We start from the raw sequence: 19,403 nt of genomic DNA on the forward strand, positions 1-19,403 counted from the left end.
ATGCATCAGAATTTATCTGTTTTACAGTTGATGGATACCTGTTTCCAATTCAGGGCTATTATGAATAAATTCATATTGCTATGAATTCATAGTGCTAATTCATATTGCTATGAATATGTATACCTTTCTCTGGATGTATACACAAATTTGGTTCTATTAACAAATGAGTAGAGTTGTGAAACTAATAAAGTAGCTATCAATTTTCAGTCCCTCCATAAGTTTATGAGAGTTAATCTAAATTCTCACCAACCTTTGGTATTCTCAGTTTTTATTTTTGTTTATTTCTTTTAACATTTTAGACATCCTAGTCAATGTGTTCTAACTCCTTTTAGTTTTAATTTCTATTTCCCTGATGACTAATTTGAGTGTTTCGATAAGCTTATTTGCCATTTTGGCATCCTTTTTTGTGTGTGTGAAATGTTTCTTCAAATTTTTTTCCCACTTAAAGATTTGTGTTATCTATCTTTTTTTATTGATTTGTACATTTTGAAGTCCAAATTTCTCAGTCTTTGCTGAAAGACTTTGTGTGCATGATGTTCAAGGTGTGCACACTTTGAACCCTCAGGCAAGCAGTTTACAATTCTGATTATCCTTCACTTCCTATATAGGTTGAGTTTCAGGGTCAGCTAGAGGTGATCACTTATAGCTTCTTCTCAGGTAATTCCTGGACATGACCTGAAAAAAACACAGAAAAAAAGATTTTCTGTCTCTTTAAAACCTCCCCATCTCTTTTGGAGAACTGTGGCCTGGCCTACATCCCTAAGGTAGGTTAAGGCTTTTGTTATTTGTGTTACAAGAAATAACTCAGCCAAGCCAGGCTGGTGCCAGTCCCCAAGGTGGGCCCAGGTGGGGCTTTGTCTTTGGCAGAGACGGAAGGATTAGAATAGTTAACCACAATAGCCTAGAACTGAGGACCATCCTTTTAAAAGCTCTATATTTCTGCTTATGTTCAGGAAATTTGGATTTTGAGATGAAAAGTTCTGACATTTGGACTCCTTTGCCAACAAAGTAATAAAGTTCTTTTTCCTTCTCTTCAAACCACTTGTTCTTGTTCTGCTGATGCAGCCTTGAGGACAAATGCTGAGTTTTCAGAAACACATACAGCCCTGGAAATGCACACCGCCCATCTAGATTCCTAGAAATATATCAGAGTTTTTTAAAGCTCAGTATAGACATCTCATACCCAGGATTTTTCTTAATGTTTTGGCTAGCTCGTTGTCTCAGTTATTATTGCTGCCTCAGGAAGTTAAACAATTGTTCCCAGTGTTTTTGACAAATACCCTCAGGAATTATGGAAAGAGCAGGTGAATTCAAATTTATTGAAACCTCAAAATCTGTACCCCCATAATATGCCGAAATAAAAAAATAAAAAAAAAAAGTGTGAAGATGAGCAGGCAAACTGCAGCAACAAGGTGCAAGTTGGAAGAAAAGGAAGCATTCTGTCAGTACGAAGCCCTATGTGATTATAGTTACCATGCAATTAAACCTGATATTCAGATTTTAATATCCCATATATATGTGTGTGTGTATATATATAGTTGTTTTTTTGTGGGGTTTTTTTTTTTGAGACAGATTCACACTGTGTCCCTGGCTAGAGTGCCATGGCATCAGCCTAGTTCACAGCAACCTCAAACTCCTGGGCTCAAGCAATCCTCCTGCCTCAGCCTCCTGAGTAGCTGGGACTATAGGCATGTGCCACCATGCCCGGCTAATTTTTTCTATTTTTGGTAGAGATGGTATCTCGCTCTGTCTTGCTCTAATCTAAGCAGTCATATTTTGGAGTGCCACCTGCCAGGCTGCAGTGAGAACAAGTCTCCATGTGTCCCTTCTTGGCTGTGCCTCCTAAGGAGGCAAAACCTAGATCTCACCATGAGAAACAATCAGACAAATTACAGTTGAATGAACATTTTATGAAATAACCAACCTGTACTATTCAAAATTGTCAAGGACATGAATGTCAAGGAAGGCTGAGTCACTTTTCTAAACTGAAAGACACCAAGGAGAAATAGTCACTAAATGCAGACCTTGATTCTGAGCTAGAGGCTTTTACTCTAAAGAGCATTCTTTTGACAGTTGGAAAACCTCGAACGAAATCTGAAATTTTGATGATAGTTCTGTGTCAGTGTTAATATGCTGATTTTGCTAATTGTATTGTGGTTATGTAGGAGGTTGTATTGACACACAAACATATCCAATGATGCTTGAAATTTTATAATGAAATGTATTGATGTGGCAACTCATTCTCAAGAGGTTTGAGAATTAAAGTATGTTCTTTTTTCTGTACCTGATATCTTCTTATAAGTGTGTTAGTTTCTAAACTTAGGTAAAAAAGTACAACATATAAAAATTGGATAAAATCTAAAACAAACAACACATTTAACACTTTTACCCAGAATTTCTACATTTAGGGTTTAGATCATAGAAATAAAAGTGCTACTATTTAAGAAAATATTCAGGATATTTATAGCAGCGTAGTGCACAGTAGCAAAAACCTGGAAAAAAGTTAGTGCTCAACAATGTATAAATATATAAATTCACACCATAAATCAACCCTTAGAACTATATATAATTTGCTTAGGATATTATTGAGAATAAAAAAAGCAAGATACAATAAAACAGGCATAATATGGTCATGTTTGGTATAAAGTAAAAAATGAATAAAAATCCTGAATATAATTACATGAGCTCACATTGGATTATCACACAAAAAAACTGAAGGGTACACTTTAGTTTGTTAACATGGGTTACTCTGAGGTTAGGACCAGTGTAGATTATAGAGGGAGAAGGGAGAAGAGATTTTGGTGTTTAATTGTATCTCCTGGAGATTAATATTGTTAGGTTTGTTCCAGGTGGGAAGCCAAAAAGCATGTATAGGATGGAATGAGGTTAATGGAAAACTTAGGCTTGTAAAACAATAGCTGCAGGAGTCTGGAGAGTTCGGAGGCTGTACATCTACAGACAGCTGCAGACGCCAGTATTCCTACCGCCCAGCCCCAGTAAGGACAAAGCTTCCCCCTCCCTTATCTCTTCAGGGTTAGACTGATGCAGGGATCCCAGAAATTGGTTATTTTAAAAAAAAAATTATTAGAGTGGCTGTTCTGGCCCAGGTACTCACTCTCTGCAGAGAAACCTTCAATAAAACCCAAGGCTTTCCCCTCCCTCGGGGTGGACACTCTTTTGGCCTCCACCCATCTGCACCCAGATGCTCAAAATAAACAGCATTTTTGCTACACGTGAGGCTTCTTCGTGTGTGTCTCTCTCTCTGCTCTGGCCTAACAAATATTAGAACTTCATAGCCCCAAAACAGTGATTATTAATTATTTCACTATCAATTTTGTTAAACACTAATACTGGCAAATCCATTTGAAAACACTGCCGCAGGTTTCAGAGTAAATTTTGCTTTCCTTAGTGGCAGCACAACTGCTTTCTTTAGCTGGTCCCTTTATGACGAACCTAGGGAAGGGAAAATAAATACGGTGTTAATCATTGTTGCTAAAGACATGCATTTATGTTTTCAGCTAATACGTTCTTTTAAATAAAAGGGTAATGAAAAATTTCAAAACATTTTTAAATACCTTGACTTACTAACCACAGCAAAATGTCTATAGCTTATATTTATTATCTGTGATTGGTAGAGGGTTTCCGGAGTCTATCTGCAAATAATAGAGCAGAGAATAAATTTCCCTCCATATTCCCACTCTAGTTTTCCACCTATTGCTTTCTATGGTTTATTGGACTAAAAATTAAGATTAACTCAACTTGGACAGCTCACTTAACAACTTCTCTTGGTTTCTTATATCTAATTGTACAATGGTGATGATAATATTTACTTCATATTATTATAGAGGTTAAATTAATTGAAGTTTGTAAAGAACTCAACATACAAACTGACCCCTGTAAGAGCTATATAATTATTTATCTCTAAAGCAATATGTCATAAAAATAAAGTTTTCTATAAAGTACTATAGTGTTAGTAGTTTATTCTGTGAGGAAGTTGTTTGAACTGTAAATAAAGTTCAAGAAAGAATCTCGGAAAAGACGCACACGATCTTCAAAGCTTCCAAATTGATGGGGGCAAGTAAGTATTGAATCTTCAGTTTGTAAGCTACACTTTGTTCAAATTTATATTTGAATTTTGTATTGAGTATTGAATTTTGTATTGATTTTTGGACAAAAAATCCCTAGGCAAAACTCAATCCTAAGGGCAGTGTTGAGTGGACTTATTGTGAGGACAAAACCAAGGTTAGCAACTGCATAAGCAGCTGCCCTCAGATGACACATGCCCATAATTTTATACTTCATTCCAAATAAGGTCTTGATTCATTCATTTCCTTAGATTAATTGAGATAGTGCAGTGAGATAGAAACTATATAATATTTAATGATGAAATAAGAGCAAATGGAAAATTATGCAATGGCATAATTTGGTTGGTTAGTATAATACATTAGTTTCTTATTACTAGTGTAACAAATTACCACAGATTTAGTGGCCTAAAACACACTGATTTATTATCTCAGAGTTTTGGGTATCAGAAATCCAAAATTGGTCTTACAGGGTTAAAATCAAGGTGTCTTCGGAGCTGCCTTCCAGGGGAGAATCTGAGGCTGCCTGTATCCCTTGGCTCAGGGTCACATCATGTGAATCTCTGTGTTCCTTTTCACATCTCTGACTCTGACCCTACTTCCTCCCTCTTATAAGGACACTTATGATTTAGTTGCGCCCACCCAGATAATCCAACATTATATCCCTCCTTCAATATTACTAGTTTAATCATATCTGCAAAGCCTTGTTTGCCATGTAAGATAACATATTCACAGGGTTTAGGGATCAAGATGTGGGCATCTTTGGGGAACTTTATCTTTCCTACAGACATTGGAATAACATTTGGAGTTTACCTGATCTATCATTTGTATTTTGAATTAAATATTTTATTATAAAATAAAGCACATGAAAAATTGTTGATGAAATATTTTTAAATCCTCAATAATCCCATGCAATTGTTGAGAGAATTTTGGGTTATTTTGTTCTATCTTGTATTTATTGTTTATCTTTTAACAGTATGATAATCATACAACACAAAAAGTTTTACATTGCTTTTGTCAGTTACTAAAGATGGCTAAAGTAAGCATTGAGAACTTTGAAAATAAAAGATGACATTAGTGCAGCCCACCTTTCCATATAAGTTGTGAGGATAGCCCTTAGCACACTCAGCCGCTGGCCACATGATGCCCTGGGCTCCCTTAGACCTTGGCAGAGTCCCCACCAAAAGGAAGGCTCTTATCAGATGTGACCCCACCTGGGTCTTCTCAGCCTCCATAACTGTAAGAAATAAGCTCCTTTTATTTATTAAAAAAATCAAAAAAATAAGCATTATATAACCATTATTCTTTTCAAATCTTTTTGCTTTGAAAATCAAATCAATATCTGTCATTCACTCCTGTGAATATTAAATTAATTTCCATTCTTTTGAGTTCTTTATTACCAAGAACTATTTCAGAGTTAAATTTGGTAGACATAGAGGTACTTTCTGAAGACATATTCTACAATAGATAATCGGGTTGCCTTTTAGTAAAGACTCACATCTTTGAATCTAACGGAGAACCATCCACCCAAGTCCAGGGCTTCTTCATGGAAGTAAAGTAAAGGCCAATCCACACATAGTTTGATTGTTTCAGGTTTCTCTGTATAAAAGCCTATAGAATAGATAATGAATAACTAAATGAACAGAATATATTAATTCAGAAAACATTGATAATTCTAAGATTTTAGAATTTTATTGGAAGGCCAGCACTCTGCATGAGGATTTTATACTAACCAAATTCATATCTTAATTATACACTCATTATATAATATGCATAATATGCACATACACACATATATAATCGCAAGTTTAATGCAAGTATTTGGGACAGGTCTAGCATGAGTAAAGTGAGGCACTTGCTTGTAGCACAATATTAAATTAGGTACTCAAAACTCAGTAACCAAGATAAACGATAGTTTAATGCAAGGATGTGAAGATATTTGAGGAAAGTTGTTTTTAACTGCATATAAGCTAATACCATAACCATGATACTAAACCAATTAATACCATTTCAGGTTGATCCTGTATGATCAGTAGATGAGATTTTCTTTCCAAACAGTACACATAACTGTCATTCCAAGTTTTCATCTCGGCAGAGAACCAATAACACTTCCCTTGATATTTGAGCCATTCTGATGGGCATACTACTATAACGAAATGGAGGAAGCAAAATAAAATTAAATTAAATATGCCTTTCTGGAAATTGACAGTGAGAACAATATTTATGTGTCATATGAAGAACAGTGGAGCCATAATAAAATCACTCATAGCAAATCATTCAGACTCACAAGGTGGCCACAACATAAATGAGAATTCATGGGAATTTAAGATAATTAATTTAGTAAGATGAAGCAAAAGCATAAAGGGATGATTTTAATGCCAAGATCTAGGCAATTGACTAAAATAATATGAACAAATGAATATATATATATATATATATATATATATATCAGTAATGCTATTTGAGATTTTAGATAAAATATTATCTATACCACTTACTTAAAATTTACCCGCTTAAAGTTTTAGAATCTCTCTCCTTGTAGTTTTGTGTCTGTATCCCCTTCTCTCTCTTGCTACTAGATAATATCAAGGGTTAGTAACAATTTAGTTTCAATCTCTTTATTTATTTATTTATTTTTGAGACAGAGCTTCACTTTGTTGCCCAGGCTAGAGTGAGTGCCCTGGCATAAGTCTAGCTCACAGCAACCTCAAACTCCTGGGCTCAAGCAATCCTGCTGCCTCAGCCTCCCGAGTGGCTGGGACTACAGGCATGCACCACCATGCCCGGCTCATTTTTTCTATATATATTAGTTGGCCAATGAATTTCTTTCTATTTATAGTAGAGCCGGGGTCTTGCTCTTGCTCAGGCTGGTTTTGAACTCCTGACCTCAAGCAATCCGCCTGCCTCGGCCTCCTAGAGTGCTAGGATTACAGGCATGAGCCACTGCGCCAGACCTTCAATCTCTTTATAATTGGAAGATCACCAAGTCCTTTAATTTCCCTAAATTAAAATTATATTTAGGTCTTCTCAATGGAAAATATTGACACTTTTGGCATAAAACTGAGAAAAAGTGAGATATAAAGGACAAAGTACGCATGCAGGTCAATCTATTTTAACTTATGGATCATTATAGTCCCTCTCTTTTTTTTTTTGAGGTAAAATTCATGTAACATGAAATACACTATTTTAGCTATTTTAAAGTGCAAATACAATGGTTTTTAGTACATCCTCAATGTTGTACAACTATTCCTACTACCTAATTCCAGAACATTTTCATTACTGAAAAACGAAACCTCATAAGCATTAAGCAGTCACTACCTATCCCCTGATCTCCCAGCTCTGACAACCACTAGTCTACTTTCTGTCTCTACAGATTTGACTATAATGGGGCTATCATATAAATGAGATTATATAATATGATCCCCTTTAGTACCTTGCTTTTTAAAAATTTCTAATTATTATGGGTACATTATAGTTGTATATATTTATGAGATACATGTAATATTTTAATACAGAAAGACATACCATGTATAATAATCAAATCAGGGTAATTGGGGTATCCATCATCTGAAGCATTTATCATTTGTGTTAGAAACATTCCGAGTCCACTCTTTTAGTTATTCTAAAGTATATCATAACTTATTATTGACTACAGCCAATCAATCTGTTGTGCTAGCAGATATTGTTCATTCTATCTAACTATTAACTGTTCATTCTATCTAATTATATAGCTAAAAAACTATATTCTTGTACCCATTAAACCTCTCCCCTTTATCCCCTACTTCCCATTACCCTTCCCAGCCTCTGGTAATCATTTTACTCTCTGTCTCTATGAGATTGCATAAAAACAGACACATAGACCAATGGAACAGAATAGAGAACCCAGAAACGAATCCACACATCTATAGTGAACTCATTTTTTACAAAGCTGCCAAGAATATACGTAGGGGAAAGGGCAGTCTCTTCAGTAAATGGTGCTGAGAAAACTGGATATCTATATGCAGAAGAATGGAACTAGACCCTTATCTTTCCACATACATAAAACTCAAATTAAAATGGATTAAAGACTGAAATCTAAGACCCAAAACTATGTAACTACTAAAAACACTGGGGAAATGCTCCATGACATTGATCTGGACAAAGATTTCTTGAATAATATAATAAAAGCGCAGGCCACCAAAGCAAAATTGGACACATGGGATCACACCAAGTTAAAAAGCTTGTGCACAGCAAAGGGAAAAAATCAACAAAGTGAAGAGAAAAGATGTAGAATGTGAGAAAATATTTGCAAACTACTCATCTGACAAGGGATTAATAACTAGAACATGAATGACACCATGTATGGTCTGTAAGTGTTTGCATGCCCATGTTTTGATACAATTTAACTTTTTATAATAGATCTCTATATATTTTACAGTAGCAAATGATAAAATAGAGTAGTATCTACATATATTTATGCATTCATGATATATAAAAAATTTTCTTAATATTTTGGATATATCTAGGCTACATGGTTCATTTGCCAGTTTGTAAAAATTATTGCAAATCTCCAAAATACTTTTTCATTATAGTTATTTTTAAAAATCCACTTAGAGGTAAACCTGTATAGTTCAAACCTGTTGTTCAAGGGCCGACTATCAATTTCAATGTGATAAGAACATGAATTTTGGGAGGCTAGGGGTGGAATGTTATGTACTGAATGTGCACCCCAAAATTCATATGTTGAAACTCTACCTCCTAATACAATGGTATTAGGAGGTATAGTCTTTGGGAGATAATTAGGAATACATGAGGATTGGAAGGGTATTAGTACCCATAGGAGTTCCAAGAGAGCTTGATTACCTCTGCTCTCTGCCATGTGAGGATTAAATGAAAAGTTGACAGTCTGCAATAGAGAAGAGGGCCCTCACCAGAGCCTGACCATGCTGGAACCGTGATCTCAGACTTCCAACTTTCAGAACTGTGAGGAATGTATTTCTGTTTTTTAGAAGCCACCTAGTCTTTAGTAATTTGTTATAGCAGCCCAAACTAAGCAATACACACCCCTATGACTCCATTCAAATCTAATTACCACCCAAATACCCAATCTCCAAATATCATCACATCAGGAATTAAGGCTTCAGCACATAAATTTGGGAGATGGGGTACAATTCAGTTCATAGTGACAACTAAGCAAAGGTGAGGGAAAATTGTGATTGATTCTCCTGCAAAATTTCTACTGAGTAGAATATTTCAGCTAAGTCTATATAGCCAAGCCATTTACCCATGTTGTTTCAAAGGTCATTCATTAAAGTGATGATATCCAATAGAGGTGCTCTAATAAAAAGAATAATTTTCTTAACTCTCTATAATCTATAGTTAGCCTCCACTCATTAGCAGTGGCTTTAAGCATAGGACATAACAGGAAGTTAAAAGATGAAATGATGGGGACTAGAATTCCTTTGATTAAATCAACTATGACAGAGTGTGATGCTACAGTGCCTTGCCTTAGTTGGTACTGTGGAATATTTACCACCCACACTGGTAGAGGAAGGTTAATAGATTCTCAACATGTAGTGCCCACCAATAGCAGAAAAGCCTTCAGCTTGTTCCATGAGATCCCATGTTGTCTGAGGAGGTCCATTCCAAGAATGGAAAAAAGGATTGTCTCAGGGGGACAACCAGAAAAGAAGCACCTTTTAGCAAAACTGGATCAATTTTAATAGTTAAGGAAGTAATTACCTTTTTAATTAAACTTTCTCCCAAGTTTGTTACCTCCTAGCAGAGTCACTTGAACGCAGGAGTGCTTCCTGGGATGGGGGTGGTGGTGGTTGGGCACCCATGTCCAACAGAGCCAGTGAGTGTTGTTTGATTTGGGGACACTACTCCATAGTTAATGTGGTAGAAGAGTGGCTGTCTGCTAGAAGGTACCTGCTTTCATGACCACCACATCCTTCTGTGGGAGGAGGTTCCCACCACTAGCTAATGTAGAGACAGGAATAGGGCAAAAGTCTGCCTCTAGAAGGTAAGGAGAAGACTGCCACTGGTTGTCATCTAACCCTAAAAAGTACTGTAATTGCTTCTCCAATTTACAGAACATTATCTGATATAGGACCCTCTTTTCAGTTGAGTCCTAATATAAACTTTCTTGTTATTCTTAGGGCTCACCCTTAACAGGGGCTTGGTTGTATGTTGTCTGTTTGGCCTGGGAAAAGGGTAGTCTTGTTATCAATAGTAATTCTGATTGGGGTCAGAGGAGGTGTTATTTACATAAACTACTCTTGACTCCATTTGTCTTTCATGAGTTTCTATGAAATCCAGAGCTTCTATGGACTTTTGAATTGTTTTAGAATTAGCTATTATTGTCAGTAAAGAGGACTTATATTTGCCACGAGGCTACACAGCGATGTTTGTAAAAAATGAAATCAAATGTGTTAGTCATTGTCACTTGGGGTAAGGTATAACAGTTGGAAAAAAACAATAGACTAACCAAAAAGTTTAAGAGGGAAGGCAAAGGAATGAGATGCTTCAGGAAATAAAGGCTTTGAAAATCTCCCACAAAATCCTGAAAATCTGGAGCACCAGACACATCTGGGCTGGGTACACACTCAGAAAGGATCTGAAGAGGTCCTAAGATCTTACCTCTGGCTGACCTTTAGGCCTATGCACGCAAGAAATGAAGGCTAAAATACAGTTATAAACAAAGTGGTTGAGTGTCAAAGGAGTTTGCCAGTACACAAGCAGAGACCATCTGCAAAGACTGGGAGATACTTTTGTTGTTGCTATTCTAGGTGATTGAAACATCTCTGTTAAATATTGGCACACTACCAAGTTAACAGAACAGAGACTTCAGTAGCTACACACATCAAAGAAACAGGGGTAAATATTCTTGTGCTTGAATTTGGCACTCTAAGATATGACACCAAAAGCACAAATGACAAAAAGAAAACTTAGATAAACTGGACTTCATCAAAATTTAAAAATTTATACATCAAAGAATATTATCAAGAAATTGAAATGACAGCTTATTGAATGGAAGAAAATATTTGTAAATCATACATCTTATAAGGATCTCAGTTTCAGAATATATAAAAGATTCTTACAGGTCAACAACACAATGATAAACAACTCAATTAAAATTGGGCAAAAGTCTTCGATTGGCATTTCCCCTAAGATATACAAATGTCCAGAAAGCACATGAAAAGATGCTCAACATCATCAGTCATTAGGAAAATGCAAATCTAACCACAATGTGTAAACATTACACAGACACTGTGATGGCTATAATCAAACAGAAAGTTGGCCAGGATGTGGAGACAATGAAACCCTTGTATAATCCTGATGGGAATGCAAAATGGCATAGCTGCTGTGGAAAACAGTTTAGTGATTCCTCAAAAGAAATATCATATGACCCAGCAATTCCGCTCCTAGCTATGTACCCAAGAGAATTGAAAACTTGCACGCAAATAAATACTTGTACACAAATACTCATAGCAGCATCATTCACAATAGCCAAAAGATGGAAACATCCCAAATATTCATCAACACATGAATGGTTAAACAAATTGTGTGTGTGCATGTGATATCATATCTAGTGATATAATATATAGTCATATATCATATTATACAATAAAATAAATGTCAAAATGTTCAAAGAATTAAGTATTAAAAAGTTAAACTAAAAAAATTGAAAGAAGGGAATGTTTAAAAAAACTCCATGAATGGAATTTCTAAGATTAAAAATCTAAATTTAAAATTATAATGGATAATTTATTAGATATAATGACTTTTATCCATTCTGTATTTCAGGAAAAAATAAATGACAAGAATGGTTATTTACATACTGCTTTTTAATAATAACTAACTTTCTATATTTACATGTCTGAACTTGAATTTAAATTCCTAGAAGGCAGAGCCTATTTCTTTTGTTAAATTTTACAGTTCTTTTCCCACTGCAAAAAATAAAAAATATCTGAATCAAGTTTTAGATGAAAAGTAGATTTCTGTCAAACATTTATTTGTTAATTTAATCTATTGGATTAATTTAATCAATAGGATTTTTTGAATTTAGAAAATCTAAAAGATTTAAAACTAGTACAGGCCAAAGCTTTGAGACATACCTGTCTGGTCTGCAGCTCTGGAAACACAGTGGCCTGTGTCCTTATTACTTATATCTCCTCTTGTGCCATTATTCACTTTCAGGTTTCCAACATCATCATACTGGATGATATCTGAATTGTTTCCTCTTGGGCATTTTAGCAATACCCCCTGAGAAACTTGAATACAGGATTATTTTAAGGTTAGGTAAATATCTTCTTCATGTAACGTTTCACAGATACATTCTTTGGAATGATTCTTATAATTAGAACAAGAAATAATTGAAGGGATAATGAATTTTTTAAAAATTTCATGTCTATGAATAAAAAATAATTTCAAGTATTACATGATTCATTCATTTATAGAACACATATTTACTAAAGGTCTCTTCTGTGCCAGGCGTTCCTAAGAACTGGTGATAAAACAGTAAATAAAGCAGTTTCTGCTCCAGGAAGTATAAAGGCTCTTTACACACTTTCTTAATGTTTTGCTGAAACCTCTGATGCTGTATTTAGCACATTGGACCATAATTACTTGACATCTGCTTTTCCCACTAAAATATGAGATTTCTCATCACGACCATCCACTTTTTTTTATAATTTAGGGAATTTTTGATAATATTTTGAGTATTGTAGTTGCTCAGTAAATATTTATTGGACAAAAGTAAAAGCAAACTAAATATAACATAAAATACATAAAATATATGAAAATACATAAAATTACATACATAAAATACATAATTTTACATAAAATACACAATTTTACAAAAAAATACATAAAATTACATAAAATATATGAAAATATTTAAGGAAAAAAGTGAAATTTTACCTATTGACAAGTATCTAAGAACTCCAGAAAAATGGTTTTAAACACCACACACACACACACACACATATGTACCCCCTCAGACACACACACACACACACACACACACACACACACACACACACTTACACAAACACCTCTTTCTCCCTATTAGAGTAGGAAGGACTTACTTATCTGACTTGATTATGTATTAAATGTAGCACTTTGGAGTGTAGCATAGAGCTTCACGTGTAGTAGCTCCTTATTAAATCTTGGTTAATATAATTAATGAGTGAATAAATAAATATAAAAAGATCCATAAGAGAAAAGTAAGCATCTTTCATATTTTTATTTTGATTTGATTTTATATTTTTATATAAATATTTTTATTTTTATACATATAATATTTATGCATATAAATATTTTTATACATATATTTTTATTTGATTAAGATCATATAACTTACCCAACATGATCAAGGAGACCAAAGTGAAAGCCAGAATACCATTCACTGCTCCAGATATTCCCAGGCGGATTTTATACCAGTGCAACACTGCTGAAGAATCTGAGACATTAATCACATGAATTAGCTTAGGAAACTGTTTCCAAGAGGTAATAGCAATTGTAGTGGTAGAATTGTTTAAGATACTAGTTTGGAGTTTCAAAGGATGTTAGGCAAACAAATTATAAAGGCTAAATAGAAAAAGGTGTATATTTAGTTTATTTAATAATGATAGTATAATTAAGAGCTATGATATGTTATATCAAATCTTAAGAATTAATATAATATTCACAAGTCATTCACACTTGTTTCACTTACTAAGGATATAACATGAATCAGAACTAAATATGGTTTCAAGTATACTACCATTTTAATATAAAAAAATCCTGAAATCTTTCCTAACCCATGCAATAATATGTCAGCTTCTCATTAGATGGCAAACTTTTTAAGAAGGAGAACTGTTTTATTTTTCTTGTACCTATACTTCCAGGTTCGTAAGAGTGCTTGTTCAATGATTTATATTAATCATTGGTCTGCTATCATTAGAAAGTTGACAGTCTCATCCTGTGCCTCCACTACATATTTTATTATTTTCTTCAGCATCATTAAAAAGGATTTAGATTTGGCAGGCACTGACTTATGAAATTATATAAATAATTATCTTATACTGAATAAATAAATATCTATTCTATACCTTGCAAAATAATTTGTCCTTATCAAAAATAATTTACGCAAATGCATAATTGATAAGAATCACTCCACATAACTGTGATTATTCCTATTGTTCAGTCTACACATTGAATTATTAATACTGAAATTCATATTCCAAATACTCTTTAAATCTGAGGAAACAGACAAACTACATTTGAAGTTGCTGAACCCTGTCAAAAAAGAACATGATAAACTATTCAGAGAAATAGTTTGCAGCTTTTCTTTCATCACAACATTGACAAATATATTAAAATAAAATTTATCAGAATTCACTTAATGACTGTCCTGAATTTTTTAAGGTTATTTATGAATTTTGGATATATTAATAATGTTAAACAATAAATGACAAGAAATCAAACATATGTATTAAAATGTCATATATTGATTTTAAAAATTAGACAGAAAAGTAATTATCAGAAGATATGAGGAAAAAGGGGTTGAAAGACTGTTTAAATTCAGACTCAATTATTACTTTTAAGCACTATAAGATGATCTTCATAGTTTGCACTTAAAGCATATTAAGTTTCAGAATAATGGAGAAAAATTACATTTTCATTATCCTGTGCTTTCTCCTTGTAAGAAAGTGGTATAATTTAACTTACGAAGGTTAAAATATATGCCTTCTACCACTAAAAAATAAAAATAAGACAAAATTAAAAAATCAAAACCAGTTTTGTAATATCCATATAAAAATGTTAAATATACTACTACTAACCAAAATATATTATTGGGTTTATTCTAGAAATACAAGAATTATTCAATTGTAGGAAACTCATTAATATCATACTAACATAGTTGGGGGAAAATGTTTCATCATTTTAATAGATAAAAAAATAAAATTGATAAAATCCAACACTGTTATATTAAAAACAAAACAGGAGTTAATGGATGAATACTGTTAAACCTACACAGTTTTATGTCTAATAAGCTAACATATTATTTAATTGAGAAAGCTTTTTACAAAAGCCCAGAAAAAGAAAGATAATGATATCTCAAATCTTCATCATTATTAATATTTAACGTTGTTTAGGAAATATTATCTAATGTGATTAGACAAAATAACCCAATCACAGGTAGAAATATTAGAAAAAGGAGGCAAAATTATTTGAAGACAATATAAGTATATATTTGGCAAAACCAAAAGAATCGATTGAAAAAAATATCATAATCCCACATATAATAAAATAATTAGTAGCTGCAGTTATAAAGTTAACATACTAAAAATCAATTCCCCACATATATCCAGTAACCATTAAAAAAAACATAGATGAGAGGAAGACATTTCTTATGAATAGCTAACCAAACAAAAACAAAAAGAAGAGTAGACCTAAACTGAACAAGTGCTCCAAACCAATATAAGGAAAACAAAACAAACTAAACACTGAATAACATGAAGGTAGACTTGAATAAATAAAAATACAATCATATTCTTGGATAAGAAGGCTAAATGTCAAAAAGATAAATTCTCCCTAAGTTAATCGATAAATTAGGAAGTAATTTAGGATACCGAAAAGTTATAACAGGTTTTAGTATTTGTTGTTTGTGGTGAGTGAACCTGCAAAATTTATTATTAATATAAAGTTATTTGGAAGAACAAACAAGTGAGAATAGCTAGTAAATAGTGAAAAGATGGAAATACAAAATGGTACAATCCTATGAAAAGATATTTGCAATGTTATATAGGCAATATGTTGATACCCAGCAATTTCCCTTCTAGAAATCTACCCCGATGACATATTGGTATAATATGAAAATGCATATGTGCAAGGCTATTCATTGTAACACTATTTGAGTAGGAATATAATATGAAAAGAATGAAAAAGTCATAAATTTCCATTAATAAAATAGATGACCAGTTGAATAAACTACAGTGTAGCCACATAATGGAGAAATACCCTGCTATATAAAGGCTATTTCTTTGAGCTGCTATAGAGTAATCTGCAGGATATATTCCTGAGGAATCCATACACATACTACATACACATAATATTTTTATATATTTTATATATATATATATATGTACTTTTTTTACAGGGGAAGGAAGGAGAGAACAGGGTGGAAGGAACTGAGTGGGAACTGGATTTATAGAAGGTGGATTTCTCTAAAATCCCTTACTATATAGGTTTGGCTTTGAAAATATATAAATGTTTTACATAACTATGAAATAAATTGAACCAAAATGAAAATATTGATCCATAAAAATAAAATGGAAAATGAAATGAAAAGAAAGAACCTAATTAGATATTGTTAATGGTGTCCCTGTAGAGAGAAGAATTATTTCAAGTTATTATAAAACATAATTTAACTGTGCTTGCCCAGCGGAATGTATACTAAGGATAAAAATATCTTTAAAAATGCTTTAATCTGTTTTAAGTAATTATATTATTAGTAATATCATTACTATAGTGATTCTGAAACTACTATATATATAATATATATATACACACACACGCACAGTAGTGAGATACAACAATTATGTAATTTCGTACTATCATTGCCAACCAAGATTTTCAACATATGAGAAATGATATACATGTGTATATCAATCAAGAAATGACAACGCTCAAATTGTCAATCCAATTCACATGAAATATGTCTTATCTCAAGCTTTACGAAATATTAGCAAGAGGTACAAGACATGCATATTAACACATCACTTAAATATCTGGGAACTACAAATCCACACATTTTTGGCTTCACAGAGACACCTACAAAAAGTGTGAAAGAAAAGTCTGCTCAGGGAAGTAACTATATTTTATGGTATTTCAGCTTTTTTTGTTTGTTTGTTTTTTAGAGATAGGTTCTCCAACCTTGAACTTCAGGGCTCAAGTGATCCTCCTCCCTCAGCCTCCCAGTAGCTGGAACTACAGGAACACTCCACCACCCCCAGCTAATTTTTTTATTTTTATTTTTAATTTGCAGACAGGATCTTGCTATGTTGCCAGGCTGGTCCCAAACTCATGGCTTCAAGGAATGCTCCTGCCTCAGCCTCCCAAAGTGCTGGGATTAAAGACATGACCCATGGTGCTTAGCCTGTCCTTCAGCTTTAATGTCTCTGGTCCCCTAAATAAAGTAAAAATTGAATGTAGGAAGTGAATGAAAGACTTTTGAAAATGTGAGAATCTGTAAAAGTCCACATGAAAGCAGCAATACATTTTTTATAAGTAGGAATACATGTAACTCTAAGATGAACCTGTGACATGAGTGCTAAAAGGCCAACTGAAGGAATGGCAGTAGTAGGAACAAATATTTCTCTGGTGAAAGTTATGGATTTTTAATGATGTGGATGATACTTGAGGCAAGACTCAAAAGTAAAATTCCCATAGGTGCAGAAGTTGGGAAGTGTACTCTTAACGGAACTATCTCAACAAAAATCCAGAAATGAGATCAAAAGAGAAATATCTAGAAAGCAATAACGCAGGACAGTCTCTATAACAGCGATGGTCTCTTTCATTTCTATTTATCTCTTTTTGCCATATAACATTAAGGTGACAGAATGGATTTGCATCATGTGTAGAGGGTATGCTTGAAGTATAAGTTAAACATTGGTTGTTGTGTACAAACTTTATTTTGAGTCAACCTGGTGAAGAACATATTTTGACATTTTTGAGAAGTGGAATTAAAAACTAGCATTAAAATACCATACTTTACAAATGATAGGGGGGTGAATGACTGGCACAAAATATTCATCAATTTTAAAATGTTAATTTTAATTGAATGTATATATTTCCTAGAGAATATCCTTAAGAAATTACACTAAACAAATTACTGCAAATAAATATTAGTGCCACACTGAAAAATGAGGTGGGGAGAGAGAGACAGAAAGAGAGACACATCAAAAAAAGAATCAAGTCCAAGAATACAATAGAACAGAATATTGGAAACTACTATATTAATCCATACCAACTGCAAAACAAAATCAAATTCCATACCTTTAAATCTAAGCTGAGATGTTTGGATGGAGCTCTTTTTCTTCGACTGTACATTCAACGTCATGTATCCTTCTTCATCTTGCATCTTCAATGTGAGTGAATGTGTACAATTATGTGTATGTTTTGTTTCATTAAGTATGATATGAAATAAAGAAAGAATAATAACCTGCAGCTAATCAGAGATTCTCCTCAGTGTCCTTTCACAGTATGGTCAAGGGTTCACATCTTAATGTATTGGTGAAAACCTCAAAGGAAATGTTTTTTTCTAAAAAAGTTGATTTTCCATGACCTAGATAACACATAGTTTCTCAACTCTCTGCCACATATTGATTTGGATATTATATTGAGTGTTTTAAAAAATTTCTCCTGATATACCCCTAAAGTCAGGGAAATAGAAATTATGCCCCTTTCAGAATTCAGGTAAATAATACATACTCATCTTTTGTTTTAGCCTAAGTATAAATATAAATTTTGAATTATACTTCCTAATGTTTTGATATTTAATTTAATATAATAAATTGTAATTACTTAACAATCAAATTACTTCCTTATCCTAAAATATTGATTATAAATCATGCTAATAATTTAACAATATAATTTGAAGAGAAAATAGAAAGGTAATTTTTTGGTATTCTAAGACTTATCCCAAATACAAAAAAATAAAATATTTAGGGAGGAAATAACTCATATTTCCAATGACCTTTTTCTAGTATTTGCAGGCAATGCCCAATATTGATGAGACAGGGCAGAAATTTGAGATCCTTTTTCTCTCAGTTTTGGTGAAGTCTAATTTAAAGACCATAAAATTCACCCATTGTCACTATATGTATGTTTGGATGGTTTTTAGCAAAATTTTAGAGCTTTGCAACAACCATCACCAAACTCCAGCTTCAAAGTTTCCCTAACACTCCAAAAATTTCCTTTGAGCTCAAACTAAAAAGAGTAATACAATTCTGTAAATACTAATTTTATAAATTGAAATAAGGTAGTTTAATAATTTGACAAATAAACCCCAAATGTCTGGCAACTGTAGCAAATCTAGAATGGAAATCCAAAGCTTTTAGCCATTGCCCCATAGGCTTCACCGAGGAAAGAGCCATGTAGAGCAGATGTCCCCTGCAAGCTGCACGGCCAGCCCTGGCCTCACAGAGACGGGCCCAGGGATGTCAGTCCATCCTGACTCCAGTCTCATTCCTCTGCTCTCCTGCTGAGCACTTATCGCCCAAGGGCAAGTAGAAGCCAGAGGGCAGAGTTTCCCTCACAGGTAAGTCTCCCGGAGCAAAGAGTAAGGTATGG

At 33.4% G+C, this 19,403-nt stretch overlaps 1 protein-coding gene across 1 annotated transcript; it reads right to left on the reverse strand.

Annotated features, from left to right (window-relative positions):
- Positions 1-588: 588 nt before the first annotated feature.
- KLRF1 (killer cell lectin like receptor F1) lies at positions 589-18,303 on the reverse strand. The gene is made up of 7 exons (XM_020287637.2): positions 18,108-18,303; positions 13,429-13,527; positions 12,182-12,337; positions 6,089-6,225; positions 5,581-5,693; positions 3,360-3,453; positions 589-675 (listed from the first exon to the last, which is right to left on the reverse strand). The coding sequence occupies exons 1-7, from the start codon at positions 18,190-18,192 to the stop codon at positions 637-639; spliced, it is 723 nt and encodes a 240-aa protein (XP_020143226.2). The 5' UTR covers positions 18,193-18,303; the 3' UTR covers positions 589-636.
- Between the last annotated feature and the right edge of the window lie 1,100 nt (positions 18,304-19,403).

Source organism: Microcebus murinus, chromosome 10 (assembly GCF_040939455.1).
Source record: "Microcebus murinus isolate Inina chromosome 10, M.murinus_Inina_mat1.0, whole genome shotgun sequence".
NCBI classification, from domain to species: domain Eukaryota; kingdom Metazoa; phylum Chordata; class Mammalia; order Primates; family Cheirogaleidae; genus Microcebus; species Microcebus murinus.

Bases quoted from the DNA above. Each gene is read 5' to 3' on its own strand.
- KLRF1 (XM_020287637.2), bottom strand. From the start codon at position 18,192: ATGCAAGATGAAGAAGGATACATGACGTTGAATGTACAGTCGAAGAAA. The intron at 3,454-5,580 runs GTGAGTCTTTAC...TCCCTTCCCTAG, and splicing joins TCTCCGTTAGATTCAAAGAT to GTTCGTCATAAAGGGACCAG. The intron at 676-3,359 runs ATTTGCCAGTAT...TGTTTTTTTCAG, and splicing joins GCGGCAGTGTTTTCAAATGG to GTCATGTCCAGGAATTACCT.